This window comes from Nomascus leucogenys, chromosome 13 (genome assembly GCF_006542625.1).
Source record: "Nomascus leucogenys isolate Asia chromosome 13, Asia_NLE_v1, whole genome shotgun sequence".
NCBI lineage: Eukaryota > Metazoa > Chordata > Mammalia > Primates > Hylobatidae > Nomascus > Nomascus leucogenys.
The window spans coordinates 102,849,558-102,875,393 of record NC_044393.1 but is presented as its reverse complement, the minus strand read 5'-3'; the positions used below and the strand labels follow the sequence as shown (position 1 = coordinate 102,875,393).

At 45.4% G+C, this 25,836-nt stretch overlaps 1 protein-coding gene across 5 annotated transcripts in view; it reads right to left on the bottom strand.

Annotated features, from left to right (window-relative positions):
- The window catches only part of DPP6 (dipeptidyl peptidase like 6), a 1,188,326-nt gene that overhangs the window by 234,256 nt on the left and 928,234 nt on the right, over positions 1–25,836 (bottom strand). For all 5 annotated transcript variants that reach the window (XM_030826245.1, XM_030826246.1, XM_004090271.3 and 2 more), the window contains one exon: positions 25,579–25,631. In XM_030826245.1, coding sequence (XP_030682105.1) covers positions 25,579–25,631 — 53 coding nt within the window. The remainder of the gene's footprint in view (positions 1–25,578; positions 25,632–25,836) is intronic.

Below are 25,836 nucleotides of genomic sequence, written 5' to 3'. Positions count from 1 at the left end.
TAGTAGAGACAGGGTTTCACCATGTTAGCCAGGCTGGAACTCCTGACCTCAGGCAGTCCACCCGCCTCAGCCTCCCAAAGTGCTGGAATTACAGGCGTGAGCCACTGTGCCCAGCTAACTTTTGTATGTTCTGATGTTTCAAAGTATTCTCATAAGCATAGGTTAATTCCTCTTGAACCCTGGTGTAGAGAAAAGCTTTGATGACTCAAAATTCAGGAGCCAGAAATTGAGATGAATAAGTTAGATTACATAAAAACATAAAACTTTTGCGTGACAGATGCATCATAAACAAAAGACATCTTACAAACCAGGAGAATATTATTTACAACACATGCCATGGACACATGGCTAATATCCCTAACATACAAAAAACTTTGAAAAATCGAGGTTATAAAAAAACAAAAAAGATACAAATATGAGAAAAAGACACGAACAGACAATTCGCAAAAAGACATAAAAATGGCCCTCAAACATTACTCAAATACATATGAAATTAAGGAAGTAGGAATTAAAACTAATTGAGATACCATTTCTCAACTATGAGACTTGGAAACAGAAGAAAAAAGTATGACACATGGTGCTGGGGAGGCTGTAGGGAAACAGGCACTCTCAGACTTGCTTGTCGGGAAGCAACTGGTGCAAATCATTTCAGAGAGACATTTGACAATACCTAATAAAGTACACACTTAACTTTTAGCCCAACACTTCCACTTCTAGACTCCTAGAGAATTCACCTCAAACAATGCACAAATACATGTGCACAAGTTTGTATTTATTGCAGTTTTATTTGTAGTTGCAAATATTGGAAACAATATGTGGTTGAATAAATGACGGTACATCCTTCTATGTTAAGGCTGAATAGTACTGAGCAGTGAGTGGAGTAGTGGAGGCTACCAGAGGCTGGGAGTGGGAAGGATTGTGGGGATGTTGATAAAAAGATACAAAGTTTCACTTAGACAGGAGGAATAAGTTTTTGAGATCTGTTGCAGAGTATGGTGATTATAGTTAATGAGAATGTAATCCATGTTTCAAAATTGCTAAGAGAAAAATGTTAACTGTTGTACCACAATGAAAAAAGATAAGTATATGAAGTGATAGAGATGTTAATTAGCTTGATTTAATAATTTCATAATGTATACATGTAACAAAATATCATATTTTGCCCTGTAAATATATGCAATTATCATTTGTCAATTTATAAAAACCCCCAAAACTATACCCTCCCCAATACAATGAAGTATGGTGCAGGTGTAAAAGAGAATGAAGAACTCTATAAACAGATATGGAGTGATTTCCATGTCAGAGTTAACGAAGCCCAAGAGTATGTGTTATAGTATGTATATACGTATGTGTATACACACACACACACACACATACATAGTATGTATATAGTATGATATAGTTATATATCACAGAAGAAAAGGATATGAGAATATATATAAATTGAGTCTTTTGTGAAAAAAGAAATATAGGAAGCAGAAACCAGGAACCAGATTGATTACCTATAGGATGTAGGTGGAAAGGGATGGAAAGATAGGACTGCTGAGAGAAGGAAGATTCTCTGTAGTTCCATGAGTAAATGTGTTTCTCCCAGGGGTTTGGATGATCAGTTCTGAGACTGTGTGCATGCTAGAATTGGACAAATACGTAAATATATTGGAGACAATGAGAGCCAGGTTCTTCACTATTGGAGAAAAATGTTATAAGGAAAAGGAGAATACTAAAATAAACTGTGAAGTTTGAAATCAGATTCTCTGAGTATATCTTTTTGTACCACCTCAAGTCTCAGACAACACTAGGGTTTCACATACTTCCAAAATAAAACAAACAATAAAAAGGAAACAGGATGTTGGGGAACCCAGAATGGAATAAGAACACCAACAAAAGAACAAAACCCCACTATAAGTGAAACACAAAACTACACTGAAGGGGGTGGAGAGGGAAATAACTAACCATAAGTAACGTTGGGAAACAGTATTTTGACTAGATATGCTAAAGCTAAAAATAAGAAAATAAAAAAAAACCCTGTGAATAAATGCTGCAGTTCATTGAGTAAATGTGTTTCTCCCAGGGGTTTGGAAGATCAATTCTGAGACTGTGTGCATGCTAGAATTGGATAAATATGTAAATATATTGGAGATAATGAAAGCCAGGTTTTTCACTGTTGGAAAAAATGTTATAAGGAAAAGGGGAACACTAAAATAAACTGTGAAGTTTGAAATCAGAGGTATCTGGATAAACTCATGGTTTTTAGTCTCTATATACACAGATAGATCCAAAATATAGATATGTGTGTGTCCATGGGTTAGTATACATACATATATGTCCTGGCTCTGTCCACTGAGAAGGCCTAGAAACAATGACACCCCAGTAGCAATGAGCACAGTTAGCATCTAGGTCTTGGTGTCTAAATACCACCATCCAGTAAAAGAAAATAGGGCTTCTAGGAGGAGCAATTGTATCTCGGCTGGGGCAGGGAAAATACAGAATGAGTCAGGAATATTTTATGGAACCAGAAAGTAATGGAATACTCAAAAAATGGGGGTTTGTTGAAAGAACACGCAAGCTAACCTAAAGGAGTTGTAATGATTCACACTAGAACAGTTTGATCAACAATAACAAAAATTAATGATAGTACTGGATTAACCCACAGAATAAAATACCCATATGTAGCATAGCACAGGCCCTCAATATATGCCTATGAACAAACAAATAAATTTGTAAATAAAGGCAGGTTCGAGAGGTGGCTCTCAGCAAAGATCCTTTTGCAACTTTAGAGACAAGCCTAACAAATTCACTTGACCTGTGTTTATTTGGAAATTTCTAAGCACAGAGGACAGAGTGGGAGATCAGAAAGACTTAAACTCCATTGCCTTACTTAATATTGAAATTCAGTTTGTTAGCTGTGATTTCCAGTAGGTGTCTAAGATATTCAGAAACAGCAGGGGATTAACTTTTCTTTGATATGACAAATGTAAATTCCCATAAATGCTAACTGGAAATAATATGGAGTGCCTTGCAAGACTGCATGAACACTAGGGCCAATAGGCCACGGTGATTCACCACGACTACACGAACACTAGGGCCGATACGCCACGGTGAGTCACTAATTCCGCTTTTATTACCTGGCTCACCTGTGCTCAATGAGTCCTTTACTTCTTCCATAAGCTAAGATGCATTTCCCTTCCCTCACCACCAACACGTTACAGGACTTTCCATAGATCCACACTAGGAATCAAAAGGTTTGCTTCCTAGTCCCAACCTTATGACGTACGGATCACATGGCCTTCAGCAACTCTCTGCGTCTTATTTTCTCCTATGGGGACAATAGCTACCCTCCTCCTACAGAATGGTCATGAAAATCAAGAGAAACAATGGCTATTAATTTATAAACTCTAGCATAGTCCAAAGAGGTAATTATTTTCTTTTTGCTAGCTAGTGACTCTCTCCAACTCTCAATCTTTCTCAGTCTCTATAAGTTAAACAAATGACTCCAAGATGTCACAAGTGAGCCGTGGCAATCTGGCTTCAAAAACAACAGGATGCCCCTCATGGGGAGGAAGATGTGAAGTGGTGGAGAGAATTCCAAGAAGCTGTAAATTTAATTCTGAATTCTGCCACTAGAAGCAAAGGGCTTGAGACAATAGAGTAACTGGATCCAAGTTTGTTTCCTGTGTATAAAACAAGAATAATCATGTTTGCCTCATAGGGTTGGACTCAATAATCTATTGTATGTGAAAACAGGTAGCACAGAGCTTCCCAGCAGATATTCCATAAATGCTGCTTTATTCATTGATAAACTGGTAAATAATTTGACCATGCAATATAATACACACAATATATACATGTGTAGATGTATACGGGTGTTCCCTTAACCCTTCACTTAATTAGAAAGGATCAATGGTTGAATATTGATAAAATGTTATTACAACAACATTGATAAAATGTTATTACAACAACTATCTATATGTAATTTCTTTTAAAGGCCCAGTAATATGTCAGATATTAGGACAAGTTTACTCTATGGAACTCTGTAGCAAAAACAAATGGGCTCAATCCCTATGTCAGGTGGGAAACTGGGTTTAGGGTCTCAATCCTCAATCATATTCTCCACATCTGTTCCTATGAAAGGAACCTATATTTTTGCATTGGGATTTGATTTCTTGCAGGGTGTCAGATTCTTTTCCTTTCAAGTTAAAAGAGGATTTGAGAGTGATTTTTCCAACTTCTTCTCTACTGTGGGAATTCCCTTTTGGATGAGCCACTTGGTGGTCCTTCATCCTCTGCTCCAATCCCCTACCGAATGGCTTTCCTCACACAACTCCTTCTCTGCCCAGACTAGCTAATGCCCAATTTGGTTTTATGCTGAATCTACCTCCTCCACATCAACACCTTGACCTTTGAGAATGAGCTTTGAGAATGACAAATGCAATGTCTCCAACCTCAGCTGACCACTAACCATTCCTATCATCACAACCACCCAGAGGTGTGAGACACGTCTGTCCTCAAATCCAATTCCAATCTTTCCTGCTCTCCTCACATCTCTTTTGGACCTACTGCCCCCTTCCTCTAAAGGGACAAGGAGGTGTGGGGCAGACAAGAGGAGCACTGAAGGCTCTCCCTCCCACACCTCCTCCCTCTGCCTTTTGCCTACAGGGCTTCCCTCTCCATCAGCCTCAGGAGTCTCCAGCGTGGCCCAGGGTCCCTGCTTCCCTGCAGAAGGCTTCCTCCCGGACACACTGAAGTACCTGGTGCTCCTCCCTCCTCTCAGTCTCCAATGACCAGGCATCCCCTTTCCATCTCGGCCAGCGCTTCCTCCTGTACCTCCTTTTTTGTTCCAGCCTAGAACTATCAAATACTTTCCATTTACCTTTCTGGTAAACTTTTATTATTTATTACTATTTTTAATTAATAAGCTTTATATTTTTAGAGCAGTTTCATGTTTAGAGAAAAACTGAACAGAACTACAGAGAGTTCCCATATCCTTCTTCTTCCCCTGCCCTCAGTTTTCCAAATTACAAACATCTTGCTTTGGTGTGGTGCACGTGGTACAATTGATAAACCAATATTGAAACATTATTAACTAAGTCCCACAGTTGACATTAGGGTTCACCCTTGGCCTGTGTGTTCTGTGAGTTGTGACAAATCCATCTGTCTTGCACCTGCCATTGCAGGATCATACAGATGTCTTTGGGTCTCTAAACCTCTGTGTGCTCGGCCTATTCATCCTTCCCTATTCATCCTTCCCACCCCACCAAACCCTGGCAAGCACAGATCTGCCTAAGGCCCCCATAAGTCTGCCTTTTCCTGAATGTCACATAGTTGGAATCATACAAAGTGTAGCCTTTCAGGTTGGTGTCTTTCACTGAGGAATGTGTGCTTTTGGCTCCAAGTTTTCTATGGAGGACAGACTTTTACGCTGCCTCAGCCTCTCGGAGTTCGCTCCACCAGTCTCCTTCCTTTCCCTAAGGCTGTTCTCCCAAAGGAAACGCAGACAGCCAGGACCTCCTCCCACGCAGCCTCTCCACCCACCCATGAGCACCTCCTCCCACGTAGCCTCTCCACCCACCCATGAGCACCACCTCCCACGCAGCCTCTCCACCCACCCATGAGCACCTCCTCCCACGCAGCCTCTCCACCCACCCATGAGCACCTCCTCCCACGCAGCCTCTCCACCTGTCTCTGGGCACCTCCTCCCACACAGCCTCTCCACCCACCCATGAGCACCACCTCCCACACAGCCTCTCCACCCACCCATGAGCACCTCCTCCCACGCAGCCTCTCCACCCACCCATGAGCACCCCTCCCACGCAGCCTCTCCACCCACCCATGAGCACCTCCTCCCACGCAGCCTCTCCACCCACCCATGAGCACCACCTCCCACGCAGCCTCTCCACCCACCCATGAGCACCTCCTCCCACGCAGCCTCTCCACCCACCCATGAGCACCTCCTCCCACGCAGCCTCTCCACCCACCCATGAGCACCTCCTCCCACGCAGCCTCTCCACCTGTCTCTGGGCACCTCCTCCCACACAGCCTCTCCACCCACCATGAGCACCTCCTCCCACGCAGCCTCTCCACCTGTCTCTGGGCACCTACTCCCATGCAGCCTCTCCACCCATCTCTGGGCACCTACTCCCACACAGCCTCTCCACCCACCCATGAGCACCCCCTCCCACGCAGCCTCTCCACCCATCTCTGGGCACCTCCTCCCACACAGCCTCTCCACCCACCCATGAGCACCACCTCCCACACGGCCTCTCCACCCACCCATGAGCACCACCTCCCACGCAGCCTCTCCACCCACCCATGAGCACCTCCTCCCACGCAGCCTCTCCACCCACCCATGAGCACCTCCCCCACGCAGCCTCTCCACCCACCCATGAGCACCACCTCCCACGCAGCCTCTCCACCCACCCATGAGCACCTCCTCCCACACAGCCTCTCCACCCACCCATGAGCACCACCTCCCACGCAGCCTCTCCACCCACCCATGAGCACCTCCTCCCACGCAGCCTCTCCACCCACCCATGAGCACCTCCTCCCACGCAGCCTCTCCACCCACCCATGAGCACCACCTCCCACGCAGCCTCTCCACCCACCCATGAGCACCACCTCCCACGCAGCCTCTCCACCCACCCATCTCTGGGCACCTCCTCCCACGCAGCCTCTCCACCCACCCATGAGCACCACCTCCCACGCAGCCTCTCCACCCACCCATCTATGGGCACCTCCTCCCACGCAGCCTCTCCACCCATCTCTGGGCACCTCCTCCCACACAGCCTCTCCACCCACCCATGAGCACCTCCTCCCACACAGCCTCTCCACCCACCCATGAGCACCACCTCCCACGCAGCCTCTCCACCCACCCATGAGCACCACCTCCCACACAGCCTCTCCACCCACCCATGAGCATCTCCTCCCACGCAGCCTCTAACCCATCATCAGTCCAACCCCTACCGGTCTTGGTCCAATCCAGTGACTGGTCCAAATCTGAGGGCCACTTTCTGACCTTCTCGCCTTTCCCTAACCCACTGCAATATGGCTTCCATTCATTTTTAAAGCTGAAATTGCTTCTCTGAAGATCTTCTTTGTCCATCGAGGTGCAAAGCCCGTGGCCTCCCCGTCCTAGGCCTGGGCGGTCTCTCCCTGCGCACGCTGTTGCTATTGCTTCTCTGTCTTGATGTTCAGGACCGCCCCTTCTCCCGGCTCTCCCCTCACCTCCCTCTCTGGTCCTCGTCTCTGTAGGATCTTCTCTGCCCACCCTTTAAAATCCAGTGTCCTGGGCGTGACCGCAGCGCGGCTCCTCTCCTCCACACCTGTCTCTGTCACTGTCATTTCAACTGTATCCACATCTCTGGCCTCCAGAACTGGGAGGGGCAACTTCTGTTGTTTTAAGCCATGCAGTTTGTGGCGATTTCTCACCACAGCCCTAGGAAGCGAATGTCCCTTCACTTCCCAGTTCCACCAAGGCCCAAAGCGACTGGCTCAGGGCCAGGTAGCTGACCAGCGTCTGCGTGAAGATTTAGTCAAAGGGGGAAGTATCTCCAACAGCCTGAAGGGACAAAGTGGAGACCCTCAGAAAGCAAGGCAGAAGCAAACTCTGGGGGAGATGACCCCTGCCCTGCCCAACCCCTGGGCTTCTGGCCTGAGCCGGCTTCCTGCGGGAGAAGTCCCTGGCCCCACCTCGCACATTTAGGCCACGGCAGCATGCTCGGCTTAAGCCCAAATTCCTCGCATCAAATAATTTTCCAGCATGTCCCGGATTCTGCTGAAATTCTTAGAGGTGTGTGTGTGAGAGAGAGGAAGACAGGCAGAGAGAAAGAGAATGCAGGAAGGTGTACAGTGATTTATTTTGAGGCTACGAAGTGGCCCTCCTTCATTTTTCTTTCTTTCTTCTTTTTTATTCATTTATTTTAAAGAAGCCCTGGCAGGCTATGTGATGAATCATCTCCTGGGTAGAGATGGATTAGTTAAAAAAATAATGAAGGAAGAATAAAGTGATCTGGACTTAACTATATTTCAAAATAATCACACAATCCATTCTGATTTTGCTTATTTGAGCAATAAACAGAACAGGGCATAAATCATGTTGAAATTTGAAGAGTAAATTAGTGCAGCAAAGTTTACTCATTTATCTTCCTAAGGGATTTTGAGGGACTGAAAAGCTTTACAGCAACAACAGCATTTGGGAGTGAGGGGGCAAAGCTAACAACTGCTTCTCTGGATCCTAATGTTTTATGACCAAAGGCACCAAAAAATAGCATTCTCAGTGTCTAATCATATGTGTTTTCTGAGTCTTCCTATGTACTTAGCATGGTGGGTGATATAAAAATGTATGACACACTCCCAATTCTAAAAGCGAACCTGACACATGGTAGATGCTCAATGAATATTAATTAAATAATTAATTAATGGATGGGTGGATTAATAAGCGGGTCTAGTCTAATCTCCAATCACTGAGTGGCTAGGGTCAGTAAGACCTTAAACTCATGCAGCACTTAAATATTTATATTACCATTTTTTGTGTATATCTAAATGACACAGTTAAATTTTTGAGGGCAGGAATCCTCGTGGACATAAATGCTTCCTCAGGGGCCAGTATTTGAGCACATATCACATTGGTAATTTTAAAATTTCTCCACACACTCTATGGTGGATCAGAAGTTCCTTTCCTTATGAAACACTTGGGCCGGGCACAGTGGCTCACGCCTGTAATCCCAGCACTTTGGGACGCCAAGGCAGGAGGATCAGAAGGTCAGGAGTTGAGACCAGCCTGACCAACATGGTGGAACCCCATCTCTACTAAAAATAAAAAAAATTAGCTGGGTGTGGTGGCGCGCGCCTGTAATCCCAGCTACTCAGGAGGCTGAGGCAGGAGAATCGCTTGAACCTGCGAGGCAGAGGTTGCAGTGAGCGGAGATCACGCCACTGCACTCCAGCCTGGGGGATAGAGCAAGACACTGTATCAAAAAAAAAGAAAGATTTGGATATAGATGTTTTCAGGCAGAGATGCTCCACTCACTAAATACTGATCGGGGTGGCCTGTTTGAAAATATTAGTGACAGATGTGACCGATTCCCTCTCTAATTCAGAGGGATGCTTTTAACATATATGATCACAAATATGAGCACAGTCATCCCTTGGTATCCATGGAAAATTGGTTCCGGGACACCCCTGCAGATACCAAAATCCACAGATGCTCAAGTCCTTGATATAAAATGTGTGGTATTTGCATAAAATGTAAGCACATCCTCCTGTATCCTTTAAGCCACCTCTAGACTACTTATAATCCCTAATTCAGTGTAATTGCTAATGTAAATAGCTGTGATACTGTATCATTTAGGGAATAATGACAAGGAAGAAAGTCTGTACAAATTCAGTACAGATGCAACCATCCATTTTTTTTTCAAGTATTTGACCTGAGGGAGTTTGCTTGAATCCCCAGATACAGAACCCATGGATATGGAGGGCTGACCGTAGTAAACACGGTCACATGGAAATGGAATCTTTGTAATTAAAGGGAGCTTGTGTCTTCTCTGTCACTGTAAACCTAATATCAAGACCAGTGCTCAACAAACTCTGTGAAATGAAGACATGATGGAGAAGCAGAGATGAGTTTGGGGGGTTCATTAAATGCTAAAGCATAATTTGGGGGTGGGGGTGAAATGTTCTAAAATGGAATAAGATGATGCTTGTGCCACTCTGTGAATAAACTAAAAAACAGGTTTGTTTTCTATCTATCGATCATCTCTCAACCAATCAATCAGTCTGTCATCTATGAATCAATCAGTCTATTATCTATCTATCACCTATCCATTAATGGATTGATCTATTATCTATCTATATCTATCATTTATCTATCTACCTATTTATCTATTATCTATCTATCATCCATGGATTGATCTAGCTGTATGTCTATCTGTCATCTATCCATCTACCTATCAATCATCTATCCATCGTCTGTCTATCATTTATCTATCATCTATCTATCATTTATCAATCAATCTATCAATCTGCCTATCTATTTTTAGAGACAAGGTATCACGCTGTCGTGGAGTAGATTGGCACAACCATAGCTCTCTGCAGCCTCAACCTCCTGGTCTCAAGCCATCCTCCTACCTTGGCCTTCCAAGCTGCTGGGGCTTTAGGCATGTGCCACCATGCCCAGCTCTGTTTACCTTATTAAAGCTTTCACCTTACATCATATGCATTAAAAACAAGTTTTTGGTCACCTCAAGGGCTTTTTCCTCCTGCCTTTCAGTAAAATCCCATTACAGAACAAAAAATATTGCCAAGAGGAAATCTGTTATTTCTTTTTGGCCTATGGCAAGAGCAATGAGACCCCAGCCTGGGAGACAGGGGAACACTGGAGTTTATGAAGGACAAAGAGAAGTTCTTTAAGAATGAATGGACGTGAACGGAGCCAGTTCAGACAGGTGCTCCCTCCTGTCTTCCCACTCAGAGCGTTCTTTCCTCTCAGCCTCTTTCCCACTTTTTTTACTTTCTGAACCAGTTCGCTGGTATCAGCTCTGACTCAGGGAGTTTGCCCATATTGGCCTCGAGAACAAATTGCTCAAACACTCAGCTCAAGATGTAGTTTCAGTAAATATAAGTGGTGTGAAAAACATGCAGAAGACTGAGAATCTAGTGGCGTCTGAGTCTCAATGAGCTGCACTCTGACGCCGCAGGCTCTCACAGTGCTCAGCATGAACAGCGGGGATGCAGCAGGGACATGGTGCACACGCAGCAGCTTCATGCAGCCTGAGGACCTGACAACACACACGTGCATGTTCTAGCATGTTCAACACACACACAGGGAGGTGCGCTCGTGGGCTCTGTCACCGTGGTCCCTGATAAACGCTCCCTTCTCCCAGAGAGCTGCGTCTATTATCCAAGGACACTAATGAGGCTCTCCATGGGATTATTTTAAACCAATCTAAGTGTGTGTATTGATCACACACACACACACAAACACAGACTCAGTGATAATGAATTAGACTAAAGAAAAATACAGAGAAGCCAGTCAACGCTAAATCTCCAACAGCTCAGGTAGGGGAAGAAAAAGTAATAAATTAGAAAGCACAATAAGAATGAACAGTACAGGAAAAAAAAAAACGCCTTCAGAGCGACAGTGATTTTGATGCTCTGGCTAATGAGCAGAGCAGGGCGCAGGCGAGGACGCGTTCCAGTGGCTCTGCCTCGCGCCAGCATCCTGGTGCCGGGCATAATTACCAGCTGATGTGTTGGGAGCCTGTGGAGGAGCCCCCTGTTTCATGGTAAGATTCTACTACTAATTCTCAGGACAGTATCCTGATCATGCCGTCTCCTCTTCCACGCACTACAGAGTTCAACCTTTTCTGTCCTCCCTTTCAATTCCTAAGGAATACCTGAGACCTTTCATGTTGATCTTATCTAATTTGGGGGCTTATGATTAGAAAAAGGCCCGAAATCATCTTGTTATTCAGAGTGGGGCTTTTCCTCTGGGAAAAGGTTTCCAATTCTTGGAGAAAACCGCCCAGCATCCTGGGGCTGTGGGGGCGCAGACCGCAGCTGGAGGAAGCCCCAGGGGGTGATGTTGGCCCAGGATTTCCTTCGTGACTTTCAGTTTAGCCATCTCATCCTTTCCCTTTAGGCTGCCCATCTGTAAATTGAGACGGCGGAAACCAGAGTCGTGCTGAGGATGAGTAATGTTGCCGATGCAATTTGGAGACAGGGCTCAGTTCTCCTAGACTATTTTAGAACCAGCAGCCGATCCTCAGCCACGCTAATTTGGGCAAAATACCTGACACAGTTAGGGCCCTGCGGCACTGCAAAGGATTCTTCTGACTCATTTGGCCCTAGCTCCGGCATGGTGCTTATATCATTAACAGCCAACTGCTTGGGGTTTAGTTGAGCCCATGGAAGGGGAGGTCTCATCGAGGTAGGGTGCAGACGAACTGGGGAGTGAACTGCAACTAGGAAAAAGGGGAATAGGTTTTTCACAGGCTGCAGATATAGTTGATTTAAAACTACACTTATGTAACCCCAGGACATCACACTGTACAGTTCTTATATAGTCTAATAGGAGCACAAAGGTAATTTATTCATTCTCTAATGAATGTGGTTTCTGTAACTACATAGGAAATTCCTTGACAATCAGGATGGTTTCCTTCCCCTCTGACCCCTCAAATCCACAGTACCTAGTGCAGTGCTAGTACCTAGTGCAGTGCTAGTACCTAGTGCAGTGCTAGTACCTAGTACTATACTGGAACCTAGTGCAGTACTAGTACCTATGAAGTCGTAAGTGCATACATTAACAGTGCCTGAGAGCTCCTCTTAGCATTTCAAAAAACCAATAGAAATGTACCTTCAGGCAATGGTGTGGTGAATCAGTTAGGATGTACACAGAGATGTAAGAAATTGACCTTTACATTAGAAATTGGGACCTTGGTTGTCTAAATTTTCTGTGCTAATGAAAAGGTTAATTGTAGACAGTTCTCAGCCCTCCAACCTCCCTCTACCAGGTAGGACTGCCTTCATCCATCCAGTTGGATGTAGAGAAGACAGCTGCTACAGGCCAGGGTTAAATTAATTTCTAGCCTGGACAAGCAGAAACACGAATTTTGTGTGGTTTCTTTTTAACCTGAGTGCTGTGGCCACAGTGGCAGGCTGCATGTCAGCGCTGCCCTTGGGCATCTGATATCCTGGTAAGGCTGTGCTGTGACTGAGCAGAGGGTCCTGGGAAGCCAGACAGCTCGACTCAATAAACAACTGTGTCTTCTCCTCCGAGTGCTGTGCTGTTGGGTTTGCCAGCCCTCACTTTAGAATTAAGGCCTTCTCAGTAAGGAAACACCACGGCTTATCTTCTTTTGTAGGACTCCAATGTCAGAAGTTAGGCCACATCACCAGGATGTCCAAGTGCAGATGGCTCTGCGCTCTTTTTTTAAGCCTTTAAGCAACAGACAGACCCAGCCCAGACCCAAGCTACTGGGATATGCATAGTTTTTTGTGGTCTTGTCTCCTCCGCCTCCCTCTCCCTCTCCCTGTCCCTGTCCTTGTCCCTGTCCCTGTCCCTCTCCGTCTCCCTCTCCCCTCTCTCTTCTCCTCTCTTCTCACTTGCTTTGCTTCCCAGGCTGGAGTGCAATGGTGCAATCAGAGCTCACTGCAACTTTGACCTCCTGGGCTCACGCGATTCTCCCACTTCAGCATCCCAAGTTGCTGGGATCATAGGCACGTGCCACCATATCTGATTAATTTTTTAATTGTATTTTTGTAGAGATGGGGGTCTTGCTATGTTGCCCAGGCTGGTCTCAAACTCCTGGGCTCAAGAGATCCTCCCACCTTGACCTCCCCAAATGCTGGGATTATAGGCATGAATCACTGCGCAGGGTCACAGTTTTGAATCTGTTTTATTTCTTTTGTTCTTCCTTAGGAGGACAACCAAGAGGGGCAGTTATTGAAAAAAACTTCCTCTCTCCAAAATCTGGCCAAGGAGTGAGGACTTCACGGAGCAAGCAGGAGCTGGGCTTTCTCAACCACTCCCAAGGTGAGTGCCCAGGGCCACGTGGAATCCACTCCATGGGGAGTGTCTGTCTTTCCTCCTGCCTCTTATTTCCTATTTGTCTTCACTGCTGATGTGTCATTTAGAAAGTGCCACAGAGAGATCATTTGGAGGGATGAGAGATGGCACAGTCAGGCTGCTGCTCCTGCAGGCCAGACACCGTCCCCCACGAGGCCCCAGATGCCAGGTAGAGAAAGGCAGGTGCAGTCTGGCATTGAGGGCACAGATCTGTGTGCAGTGAGCACAGATGCTTCTCCCCACAGCTGCAGGTGGAGCCATCCCCAGGGCATGGTGGATTCCACCTGCCATGCACAGTGACCGGGCGGAGGGTAGGGGGTCAAAAAAGTCAGTCCTGGGGTAGTGAGTTAAGAAAAAGGCAGAGTTCTTAATGGTGCAGCCACTTTGGAAGACAGTTGGGCAGTTTAGAATCTAGTTAAAGGTGCATTTACTTATGATCTGGGAATTCTACTTCTAAGTATTCACCCAAGAGAAAGGAAAACACGTCAGATGAAAATCTGTGTGCAAATGTGCACAGCACTTTTATTCATACTAGCCCCAAACTGGAACCACTCAAATATCAATGAAATGTTGAATGAAGAAACAAATTATGATATCCATGCAACAGACCACTCCTCAGCAATGAAAACCAAATGAATGCAGACACCTGCCACAACACGGGTCAATCTCAAAAGCAATCATGCTAAGGAAGCCAGCTGCAGAAAGTAATACACTGTACAACCCCCTCAACATGACATTCCAGAAAAGGCAAAAGGCAAAAGTGTGGGACAGATGGCATGTCAGCGCTCGCCTGGGTGGAGGGGTACGGGGGATGCTCTGGGCAGGTGGGACTGCCCTGAGTCTTGCTTGTGGGGTGCTTATGTCATTGCACCTATTTGTCAAACCTTACTAAGTGATGCCTTTAAAAAGTGTAATTTTTCTTTTTTTGAGATGGAGTCGCGCTCTGTTGCCAGGCTGCAGTGCAGTGGCGTGATCTTGGCTCACTGCAACCTCTGCCTCCTGGGTTCAAATGATTCTCCTGCCTCAGCCTCCCTAGTGGCTGGGACTATAGGTGCACCCCACCATGCCCAGCTAATTTTTGTATTTTTAGTAGAGATGGGGTTTCACCATGTTGGCCAGGATGGTCTTGATCTCTTGACCTTGCGATCCACCCGCCTTGGCCTCCAAAAGTGCTGGGATTACAGATGTGAGCCACCACGCCCGGCCAAAAGCGTGATTTTTATTAGAAGTAAATTGCACCACAATAAACTTGAAATCACACACGTACAGTCGGTGTTGGTGTGTGCTCTTCCCACCACAATCCAGACAGATTGACCTGCTCCCTCTCCTTGGGTGATGCCCTTTCCTGGCTAAGGCTGCCCTAGATGTTTGATTTAGGCCAATGTCCCCAGTGCAGACACGGTGGGTGATTTGTGTCCAACCCTCTGCAGGAGCACAGGGGAGAGAGGAGGTGATGTAGAAACAAAACAAAATAAACTAGACAGCAAGGGACAGGTGGGGCCTTTGCCTATCCATCCCCAGTGCTTCACATCAGGCCTGGCACTTGCGAGGGGCTCAGTGATTTTTTTTTTTTTTTTAGACAGAGTTTCGCTCTTGTTGCCCAGGCTAGAGTGCAATGGCACAATCTTGGCTCACTGCAACCTCTGCCTCGCAGGTTCAAGGGTTCAAGTGATTCTCCTGCCTCTGCCTCCCAGGTAGCTGGGATTACAGGCACCCACCACCATGCCCGGCTAATTTTTTTTTTTAAATTTTAATAGAGACGGGGTTTCACCATGTCGGTCAGGCTGGTCTCGAACTCCCGACCTCAGGTGATCTGCCCGCCTCGGCCTCCCAAAGTGCTGGGATTACAGGCGTGAGCCGCTGCGCCCGGCCGGGCTCAGTGATTGTGTGGAAGAAGGAACACACAGCACAGCACACACATGAACTAGGCTCGGCCACCCAGGGAGACACTCACGGGCCTTTCTCTTTAACATCTGTAAACAGGAAGAGTGCCACCCTCCAGGATGTCAACAGCTCTCTCCCAGGAGATTAATGGCTGGTTCAACACACATGCTGATTCATCAGCACAAGAAAGTGATCAACAGACAAAATTAAAAAATAAATAAATACACAAAACACCTTCCATTTTAGAGGCAGCGACCTGTAACATCTGGCGTGTCTGTCTGAGGCACAGATTCCCCTCAATGCAAACATCCGCAGTTAACGTGAAGACTGGACCTCACTAGAGGGAGCCCAGGGCAAATGTGAGGTTCGCCAGGCTCAGGGACAGAATAACAGCCAAAGTCCGGTGCCCCTTGATGCGGACAGACCCTGGAAGAGCCGGCTGTGCTTCATCTCCGTGCTGCAGACTTTGATACTATAACCCCTTTACTGAACATCATTAAGTAAATCCCCAAGAACATGGTTAATCTGAGATCTACCCTTATTTCTCCAAGTTTCTTGAGTGGACAAGGAAATTAATGCCTGAGAGGAAACTTTACTGGCATATTCAGAGACAGAAGTGTTATTTCTCAGCTCCCACGACAATCCTGAGTGTCACTTGTCAAGGGCAGCAAGTAAAGGGGCGAGCAGGCCAGATGACCCCAGCTGGACACCAAAATCACCCAAGTAGCCTTCAAAGCCATCCTGAGGTTCCCTCCTCAGAGGCTCTCGTTTAACCCATTTGTGGTGGGGCCCCAGCACACACATTCTTACTCCTCAACATGGCTTAGTTCCTTCATTCATTTCCTCCAATGATCAACCAACATTTATGGGGTCCCCCCGTGTCAGGAACTAGGGAAATGGGTGTAGAGTTTAAGATGAACAAGGAGCCTGACCAAATGATGACTCCTGTGCATTTCCACCTCATTTTCAAAGACTTATTTGTTTGAAAATCTTTTAGACTTGCTAAGAAAGTCCCTGAGGGAAGTAAACGATTCCACTGAAAAGGGTAGCTGCAATGACTCCCTTTGCAGGTGGCCGATGGCATTCCAGCCACTGACTACCTTTGGCTTGTTATCTGAGACCTGCACCCGGAAAGAGCATGAGACCTGTTGGTGCAGCCTCTTTCGCCACTTTTGCAATTCAAAGTCACAGTGTCACCCTGTGCCACAGCCGCTCGTATTACAGGCAGAGTCCACACCCTTCCCACCCAACCCCTCTCTCTGACATCTTAGAATGATGGAGAGAAAGAAGTCAAGTAATACATGGATATTGAAAGCATTCCTAAATATCCCCCTTAGAAAAATTCTATCTACAACAATGGAAGTAGCCATTTAACACAACAATAAATTCTAGTGTGAAATGAGAAGCAGTATTGACTCTCGGCATTCAGGTTTTTTTTTAGAGAAGGAGGTTTTGATGCTGTGGCTTGAAGGGTCAGAAGGATTTGAGTATGAGAGGCATAATGACCAGGACATTTCTGTAGCGCGCGTGTGTGGGAGGGGGCACGTGTGGTGGGGAGGAGAATGAAGTCAATAGAGGTGTGGACAACCAGAAACACATTCCATGTTTGGGAGCAATGACTGGACACATTGCGTGATGTGGTTCATTCTTACAAGGCTGGATGGGAGAATAGAAACCTCGGAGGCAAAACTCACTGATTGTGGCATTCTTTCCCAAAGAGCCTGGGCATGGTTTTAGTCTATTTTTAAATGTAGAGCTCCATGAAGTCATTGTCAATTGGTCAGAGTTCACAGTGAGAATGAGATTTATTTTCTGTCCCAAATTTCGGGAAATTTGACGAAGTGTGGCTAATTAGATTTGGCCATATTATGGAAAGTCTTGGTGTCCACCATGAGTAGAGCCCTCAGTATTTTCTTTTCTTTTCTTTTCTTTTTTGAGACGGTCGCCCAGGCTGGAGTGCGGTGGCGCGATCTCGGCTCACTGCAAGCTCCGCCTCCTGGGTTCACGCCATTCTCCTGCCTCAGCCTCCTGAGTAGCTGGGACTACAGGCACCAGCCACTATGCCCGGCAAATTTGTTGTATTTTTAGTAGAGACGGGGTTTCACCGTGTTAGCCAGGATGGTCTCGATCTCCTGACCTCGTGCTCTGCCCGCCTTGGCCTCCTAAAGTGCTGGGATTACAGGCGTGAGCCACCGCGCCAGGCAGCCCTCAGTATTTTCTATGAACCAAAGCAGGCCCTTAAAGACACCACCTCATTATACAGTGTTTCACAGAAACTTCACCATAAACCCCATGCATTAGGCAACTAGCATGTGGATGGAGTAAGTGTGCCCAGAGGAGCAAAGGAACTTCTCCATGACTACACAAGTAGAAAGGAAGACTGGGGATTTATTCCCAGATCTCCTTGACTCTAAAGTCCATATTTTTTGGTGATGGTTACTAGAAGTCTGGATTTCAGCAGGAGGGAGGGATGGAAGGAGGACAGGAGGGGAAGGGAGAAGGGGAGGGAGAAATGGCTGACACCAAGTCTTACAGGCAGATGTATGAGTTGTTCACAGTTCTGAAAATCCACAAAACCAAGTAACAGGCCGGGCACGGTAGCTCATGCCTGTAATCCCAGCACTATGGGAGGCCGAGGCAGGCGGATCACGAGGTCAGGAGATCGAGACCATCCTGGCTAACACGGTGAAACCCCGTCTCTACTAAAAATACAAAAAATTAGCCGGGCATGGTGGCGGGCGCCTGTAGTCCCAGCTACTCAGGAGGCTGAGGCAGGTGAATGGTGTGAACCCAGGAGGCGGAGCTTACAGTGAGAAAAGATCGTGCCACTGCACTCCAGCCTGGGTGACAGAGCGAGACTCTGTCAGAAAAACAAAACAAACAAACAAAAACAAACAAAAAAAACAAGTAACGTTGGAATTCTCCCCTCTTCAATGCCATGGTAGAGACACATAAAATGCCATTTTATTGGGAGGCCAAGGTGGGTAGATTGCCTGAGCTCAAGAGTTTGAGACTACCCTGGGCAACACAGTGAAACCCCGTATCTACTAAAATGCAAAAGAAATTAGCCGGGCATGGTGGTGTGCGCCTGTAGTCACAGCTACTCAGGAGGCTGCAGTAGGAGAATTGCTTGAACCTGGGAGGCGGAGGTTGCAGTGAGCCGAGATCGTGCCACCGCACCCCAACCTGGTGACAGAGCCAGACTCCGTATCTTTAAAAAAAAAAAAAAAAAAAAAAAGCCATTTTAAGATTTCTTCTGCATTTTTGCTTCACACTGGTGCTTCCCCAGTTTACACACACAATCCTAGTCCTGCAACTTCCGGCAGCTGTGAAGGTAGCTTGCTCTGCAGAGCTAAAGCCTATCTCCATGTATGCAGCAGCAGGACCCTGCAGACTCGCACACAGGAAGAAAGGGCTGGAAAGGAATGCGCTAACCAACATGGGTGCTGAGAATTCTCATCGCTGCCCTCCTGAGCTCGCTACCTACAGACTGCTCATGGTAGAGAGACCTCTCAGGATGGCACCGGGCTCAACTCACAAGGAGCCCAGGCTGCCACAGATTTAATTAGAGAGACATGGAATATAAACACTTGAAATCTGTCTTCATTTTCCAAGAGAACACCAGCTACTCATAATCACAATTAGTGTGGTTTCTACATTGGCTGAGCTCCCGACCCCACTGTTCCGACCTGGCTGCTAATTGAATCCAGAATTCTGATCTTCCTTTTTCTTCAGTGTGTGCTATACATAAGCACAAAACTAATGTGAGCCTACTGTTTTCATCACATTCCTCTTCTGCTCAGAAAGGTTGCTATGTTCTTATTGTAAAGACCAATACCCCTGGGTTTTAAACACTGAGTATCTCAGTTGTCTGCACTCTAGGTACCTCCTAAGCCCATCTAACCCTATGCCCATCTAACCCTATGCCTACCCATGCCGAGTCCCATGTGAACACTCCAGCAGCAGCCTGGCTGGGCACCTCATTAATTCTAGGAAGTGTTGGCTCATGCAAAGGCCAAGTTCATTTCACGTTTTACCCTGCCTGGAGTATCTCCCTCCTGTCTTCATCTATTAAAAAGTAAACAAACAAACAAACAAAAACATCTATGAGGCTCAGTTCAAGTCAAACTTCCTTCTTGAGATTGTTTATGATGGTGACGCCTTCAACCCTCCCCTCTTTCTTTGGTGGGCAGTGTTAAAAATCCTCACTTCACGTCTGTAATCCCAGCACTTTGGGAGGCCGAGGTGGGCAGATCATGAGGTCAGGAGATCGAGACCAACCTAGCTAACATGGTGAAACCCCGTCTCTACTAAAAATACAAAAAATTAGCAAGGAGTGGTGGCGGGCGCCTGTAGTCCCGGCTACTCAGTAGGCAGAGGCAGGAGAATTGCTTGAACCTGGGGGGTGGAGGTTGCAGTGAGCTGAGATCGCATCACTGCACTTCAGCCGGGGCAACAGAACGAGACTGTGTCTCAAAAAAAAAAAAAAAAAGAAATTACTCACTTAACAGACTTTATAACATTTTATTATATAAGTCTGTATCTTTCCTTTGCAACAAGGTTTTTAATTTCTTAAGGATAGCAACCATGCTTTCATTGCTCCAGATAGTATTTCAATAAGTATTTGCTGACATAGTATCTTTTCTGCTTCCATTGGAGGCAAAACAAGAATGCTGAAAAGTTAATTGCAGAAGGTCAGAATGAGATGAGATAAAAAAAAATTATTGAGTATTGAGAATTGTAGACAGCTGAGGCCATAGATACCTCTTTTAAGAGGGAAATTAAAATTACAAAGACATTATAATTACCTGAGTGTCATGAAACAAGCCTCAGCTTAGAAAAATTATTAAGGAGAATTGTATGATTGTAGGATTATATTATTCCTTCATTTGTAACAGAAAAGATTTTCAAGATGGCTAGAAACTAAAGTCTGATAATATTTAATTATAAGACTACAAATATATATTGGGTACATACTACAATATTAACTAATCACTCACTAGATGCAAAATTCTTTGCTGGGTGTTTTGCATATATCATTCCACTTAATTCTTTTTTTGAGATGGAGTCTCGCTCTGCCACCCAGGCTGGAGTGCAGTGGCACAATCTCAGCTCACTGCAAACTCCGCCTCCCAGGTTTAAATGATTCTTGTGCCTCAGCCTCACCAAGCCCAGCTAATTTTTGTATTTTTAGTAGAGATGGGGTTTCACCATGTTGGCCAGGCTGGTCTCGAACTCCTGACTTCAAGTGATCCACCCGCATCGGCCTCCCAAAGTGCTGGGATTACAGGCATGAGCCACCACACCCAGCCATTCCATTTAATTCTTCTAACAAGCCTATGAGGTGGGCACTATTCTTTTTGTTTTGTTTTGTTTTTTGAGATGGAGTCTTGCTCTGTCTCCCAGACTGGAGTGCAATGGTACAATCTCAGCTCACTGCAAACTCCGCCTCCTGGGTTCAAGCGATTGTCCTGCCTCAGTCTCCTGAGTAGCTGGGATTACAGGTACCTGCCAGCATGCCCAGCTAATTTTGTATTTTTAGTAGAGACGGGGTTTTGCAACAGGCCAGGCTGGTCTCAAACTCCTGACCTCAGGTGATCCACCCGCCTCGGCCTCCCAAAGTGCTGGGATTACAGGCATGAGCCACCATGCCAGGCCAAAGTGGGCACTATTATTATGATCTTTTTATATGGATCCTAAGACCTATGGAAGTAGAACAACTCTCGGGGTCACACAGCCAGAAGTCAGCAGCACGATGGGTTCAAGTTCAGGTCTGTGTGGCCGCAGGGTCTAAGTCATTGCCCGGCATGATGCTATTAGGCTGGCACTGGGCGCTGTGCATTCTCGACCTAGATATCTACTTCCCAAATAAACAGAATGCTCCTCTGGATCTCAGTCTATAAACTTAGAGAGCAGTTCCAGGTAGAAGGAAGCGATGTCTCCGTTTCCTTTTTCCACAGATACAGAATATGGCTTTGAAAAGTCAACTACAATTCTAAAGGAACACAATTTTTTCACAATTTTGTTTGATGCCTGAAAATTACCAGTAGATAAGCAAAGTTAGAGCAACAATATCCACAGAAGACGGCCAGTCATGTAAAAAAATGCCTTTGAACACCCAGCAGTTTCTGTTCTATTACGGCTCTGAGTTTGCCAGACCCCCAAATGCCAACATTACACAATAAAGCGATACGACCAATTTTTCTTCAAATTGATTTCGGTTATAGAAAAAAAGTCCATATGTCTTTCAGAACAATCCTAATGGATATGAGACTACATTTTAGAAATATATTATTACTATTATTAAAAGTGTGTATTATGTATATGTGTGTGTATAGACAGAGAGCTAAGTAGATAGATAACAGACATAAATATAAATAATTTTGCCTTTGGTTTTAGACCCTAAAAAATACAAAGGCAAAACTAATTCTAGAAAAAGAAGTCATGCCAGGAAAATGTCATGCAGTAGCCAAGTCTACAAAAATACTTTTATGGAAATACCTAACAGATCCTTGACTCCACCATGGAAGATTCCTTATTTTATTAAAATTCTGATATGAAAACTTTTAGTGAAATGCTTTATGTTAAAAATAACTAGCTTTAGTTCCGCTAAAATATAGATTCGTTGTAAAAGGCATATGTCCTTTTAGGATACAATTTAAGAATACAATTTTTGGAAGCTTGGTATGTCAAAGTCAAACAAACCTACCCTTAGGTAATAGATTTTTGATTATATAAAAATTCAGCTGTCTTGGGAGTCTCATTGCAACCCCCAGCTTCCAAGCAGAAAGAACTCTGCCTGGCCCCAGCTATAGAGGTCACAGCCATCGGAGGAAGGAAGCTAACAGCGGGGACTGGGGAGTGAGAGGGGGATGGGAAAGGGGTAGTCCCTCCTGAAACTCTTCTGCCATTTGCAAAAAGGAAGGACAACAGAAATCAGAGGGCGTGAGAACATTAATTAGACCCTTTTCTCTGGCTGGTTGGAAAGACTGAAGCTAAGAAAAAAAAATCAAGATATAAATGACAAATAAAACCATCCTGAAGATTGCACGGCCTCTGGCTTTAATTTAGAGGAAGGAGCGAGGAAAGGAAAGATGAGAATTAGTGAAAAAGGTACAGATATGTGTTTTCAAAATTAAGAAAATCTCTTAGTTTTCTTCTACATGAATAATGTACATTTAAATATTTTAGTACGGACATTTTTATTTTTAAAAGACAACTGTGCTTTCTTCCCTATCCAAAACCCACCTAGATCCTCAGACTTAGAGCTCCCGGCTGTGTTCTTTTTCTGCCACCTGGTGGAGCACGCACACCGGTGACAGTGATGACCAAGGGGTCATCACGAAGCTCCAGGCCTACAGAGACACCGCTCAGAGATCCACTGTCTCATTAAGACAAATCAGACTCTGACAATATTTGCAATGAATTAATTGGCTAATTTCTCATCATGGTCTTATGACAAAGAGGAAGAATTGAGGTTGAGCAACACCGCTTCATGGGTGCTGTGTTCAGTGACATGGTGACAGGGCGGGACACTGACTTTGGCACCCCCAGAGGTTGTTTTCCAATAAATGTACTTGCTACATCTTTCAATCCTGTAAGAACCCTAAGAAGAGAAAGTAGTATGTCACTAAAGAATCTATCTTTATAGCTATCATGTTTGTTCTCTGCACTGTGAAATCTGAATTAGTCCCAAGGGTTTGTTTTTCTTTTTGTTTTTGTTTTTGACAGAGTCTCACTCTGTCATCCAGGCTGGAGTGCAGTGGTGCAATCTCAGCTCACTGCAACCTCTAGCCTCCCGGGTTCAAGCGATTCTCCTGCCTCAGCCTCCTGAGTAGCTGGGACTAGAGGTGTGCAGCACCATGCCTGGCTAATTTTTGTATTTTTAGTAGAGATGGGGTTTCACCATGTTGGCCAGGTTGGTCTCAAACTCCTGACCTCAAGTGATCCGCCCGCCTTGGCCTCCCAGAGTGTTGGGATTACAGGTGTGAGCCACGAGTGTTTTTATAAGCATAAGGTTTTGAGTCAGCCTGACTTATGCTGAGACTCCAGCTGCAGCATACAGAAGCTAGGAGGGGAGGGGAAGGTGACCACCTCTTGGAGCTCTCACTTAAAATGGAAATAAGAATGCTTTTCCTGCAGGTTGTTGAACAGGGATAAAGGTATATGAAAGCCAACCAATAAATGAGGGGGATTATTCTTGCTCTGATTCCGTTAATGATACCAGAAGCAGCTCCCTTCTGCTTCTGGTGTTGGGGTCATCTATAAGGCGGAACATCACCAGGCTCCAGGTATCTAAGTGCAGAAGCCGAGCCTGTAACAGACTATCATGGCCTGAGCTTTGCTAGCTTGTTCAGCAAACTCCTGTGCCAAGTTCCTAGAATCTGTTTCCTCCAAATGCTGACTGATGCAGTAAAATATTCACACAATACGTTAGGCATCAATTGCTTTTAGAGTTTTGAGTTTTACAAATTGATATAAGATGGAACGAAATATCTATCATCTACAACAAATTCTATTGTTCCCAGAAGGGGCAGATAAATCTCAAGGCATAATTATAGTCCTGACTGCCATGACCTCTGAAGATATATGTCTGCTTGGGAAAGAATGGGATACTTCCTCTTTACTGAAGAATATTTGGGTTTCTATTTAAAACACACTTCTAATGAAAAATTTGTATGGATACTTTATTTTTGCAACTTTGGCCATCTTTGCTTTCTTTGGGCTTCATTTTTCTAACAATCTAACAGAAACTATTGGTCACAATTTGCTGAAGATCTACATGCATCTTCCCTTTGTCCAAAGCCCACATGAAATTAGTTTATTCGTGTTTGTTTTCCAAGGACTTGCCTGTATTCTAAGCTGTGTAGAAAACAGACAGCAGCAGCTATAAACACTGATGCTGTGATTAATGCTCGCCTATGGAACAATGCTTTTTAGCCACTCCTGCTGTTAAAATTTGCTTGGGAAATGAGGATGCCTCAACCTAGATATTCACAGAAGCCTACATGACACTACCTGCAGCACAATTCAGCTTCTTTATCAACCTCTCCTGAGCACCTCACCTTTGCAAAGCATGACAATAGAAACCACAGAAGACAGGAAAGGGAAACATGAGGTGGGGAACAGGAAGGCCAGGAGAAGGGAATGAGAATAGGGGAGGGGGGGAGGAGGGAAGAGGAGACGAAGAAAGAATAAAGATAAAAACAACAAAAAATTCTCCTCGACAGACTTTCCTAGTTCTGCAACAGTTTTTCATCTGTGTCTGACTCAACATGTGGTTTCACTAAACCCTAACCAATGTCTTTTCTGCTCTGGATTCCAAAGGTGAAGCTGATCAGGCATCCGAGGCTCGTGTGGGGGACGCCTGCCCAGCACTGAAAACTAAACTCGCTCCTGCTCTGGACAATACATTCTTGAGAGACTGGATGAGGTTAGCAGTGCAATGTGAGGTCATGAAACAGCATGAAGCCGGGGGGCCCAGTCAAAAGCAGGCACTGAAACCCAGCCCTGGGAGCACAGCCAAGCTCAGAAAAGACAATAAAACAAGAACACACATGCCCCTGAAACCCCCTTGGAGTGATGGGTAGAGCAGCGCTAATACCACTTGCTGAGATGGACTTGTCCACCCCATTCCCAATGCACTGCTGAATGTCTGACCAGAGTAGTTTACCGTAATCCCATAAATATGTTCCAGATTTGTCTCTGATGACATGTGGTGGGCTGAGAGAGGCTTCTATTCTACTAGTGTGGGTATAACCAGGAACCCTCATGGGAGGCTGAGGGCCACCTCACCTTGCCTGAGAGGAGGCTGCAGGTGATTACAAAGCAGAGGGGAATGTCCGGCTCTACAGAACCTCCAGGGTCAACCGCAGGAACCAGCACAGGAAGAGGGCAGAGTTGCTCTAGGAAGGGGGCTTCACAAATGGGGAAGTGAGTGGACTCAAGTGACCCCCTGACGTCCTTAGTGTAATTATCTAGGGAGCGTCCCAGAGGGGCCGCAATACCAGCACCCTTGGCTATGAGAACTGGAACGCCATTTCCCGCCCTAAGGGTTAAGCAGCTCTTCCGTGTTCTACCCTTCACTTTGCCCTGCAGATTTCTAATTAAAAGAAAGAAAAGAACACTCTTACCCATGAGGAATTTTGCTCAGGACATAATATCCAGTATACGAGTGTTGATATATCTGCAACAGACAAAAAGGAAAAAAAGCAGGCATTGAGACAAAGGCTGTGACTATGATATTTTTCAAATCACTGTGAATCCTAACAAACATCAGTGGACCCAAAGCAGCAAATCCCAACACCTGGAGGCAAAGTCTTTTATTTACTTAGGAAGTCAATTTGCATAACCTGTTTATTTTATTTTCAGCATTTGCAATGGTTTATAGG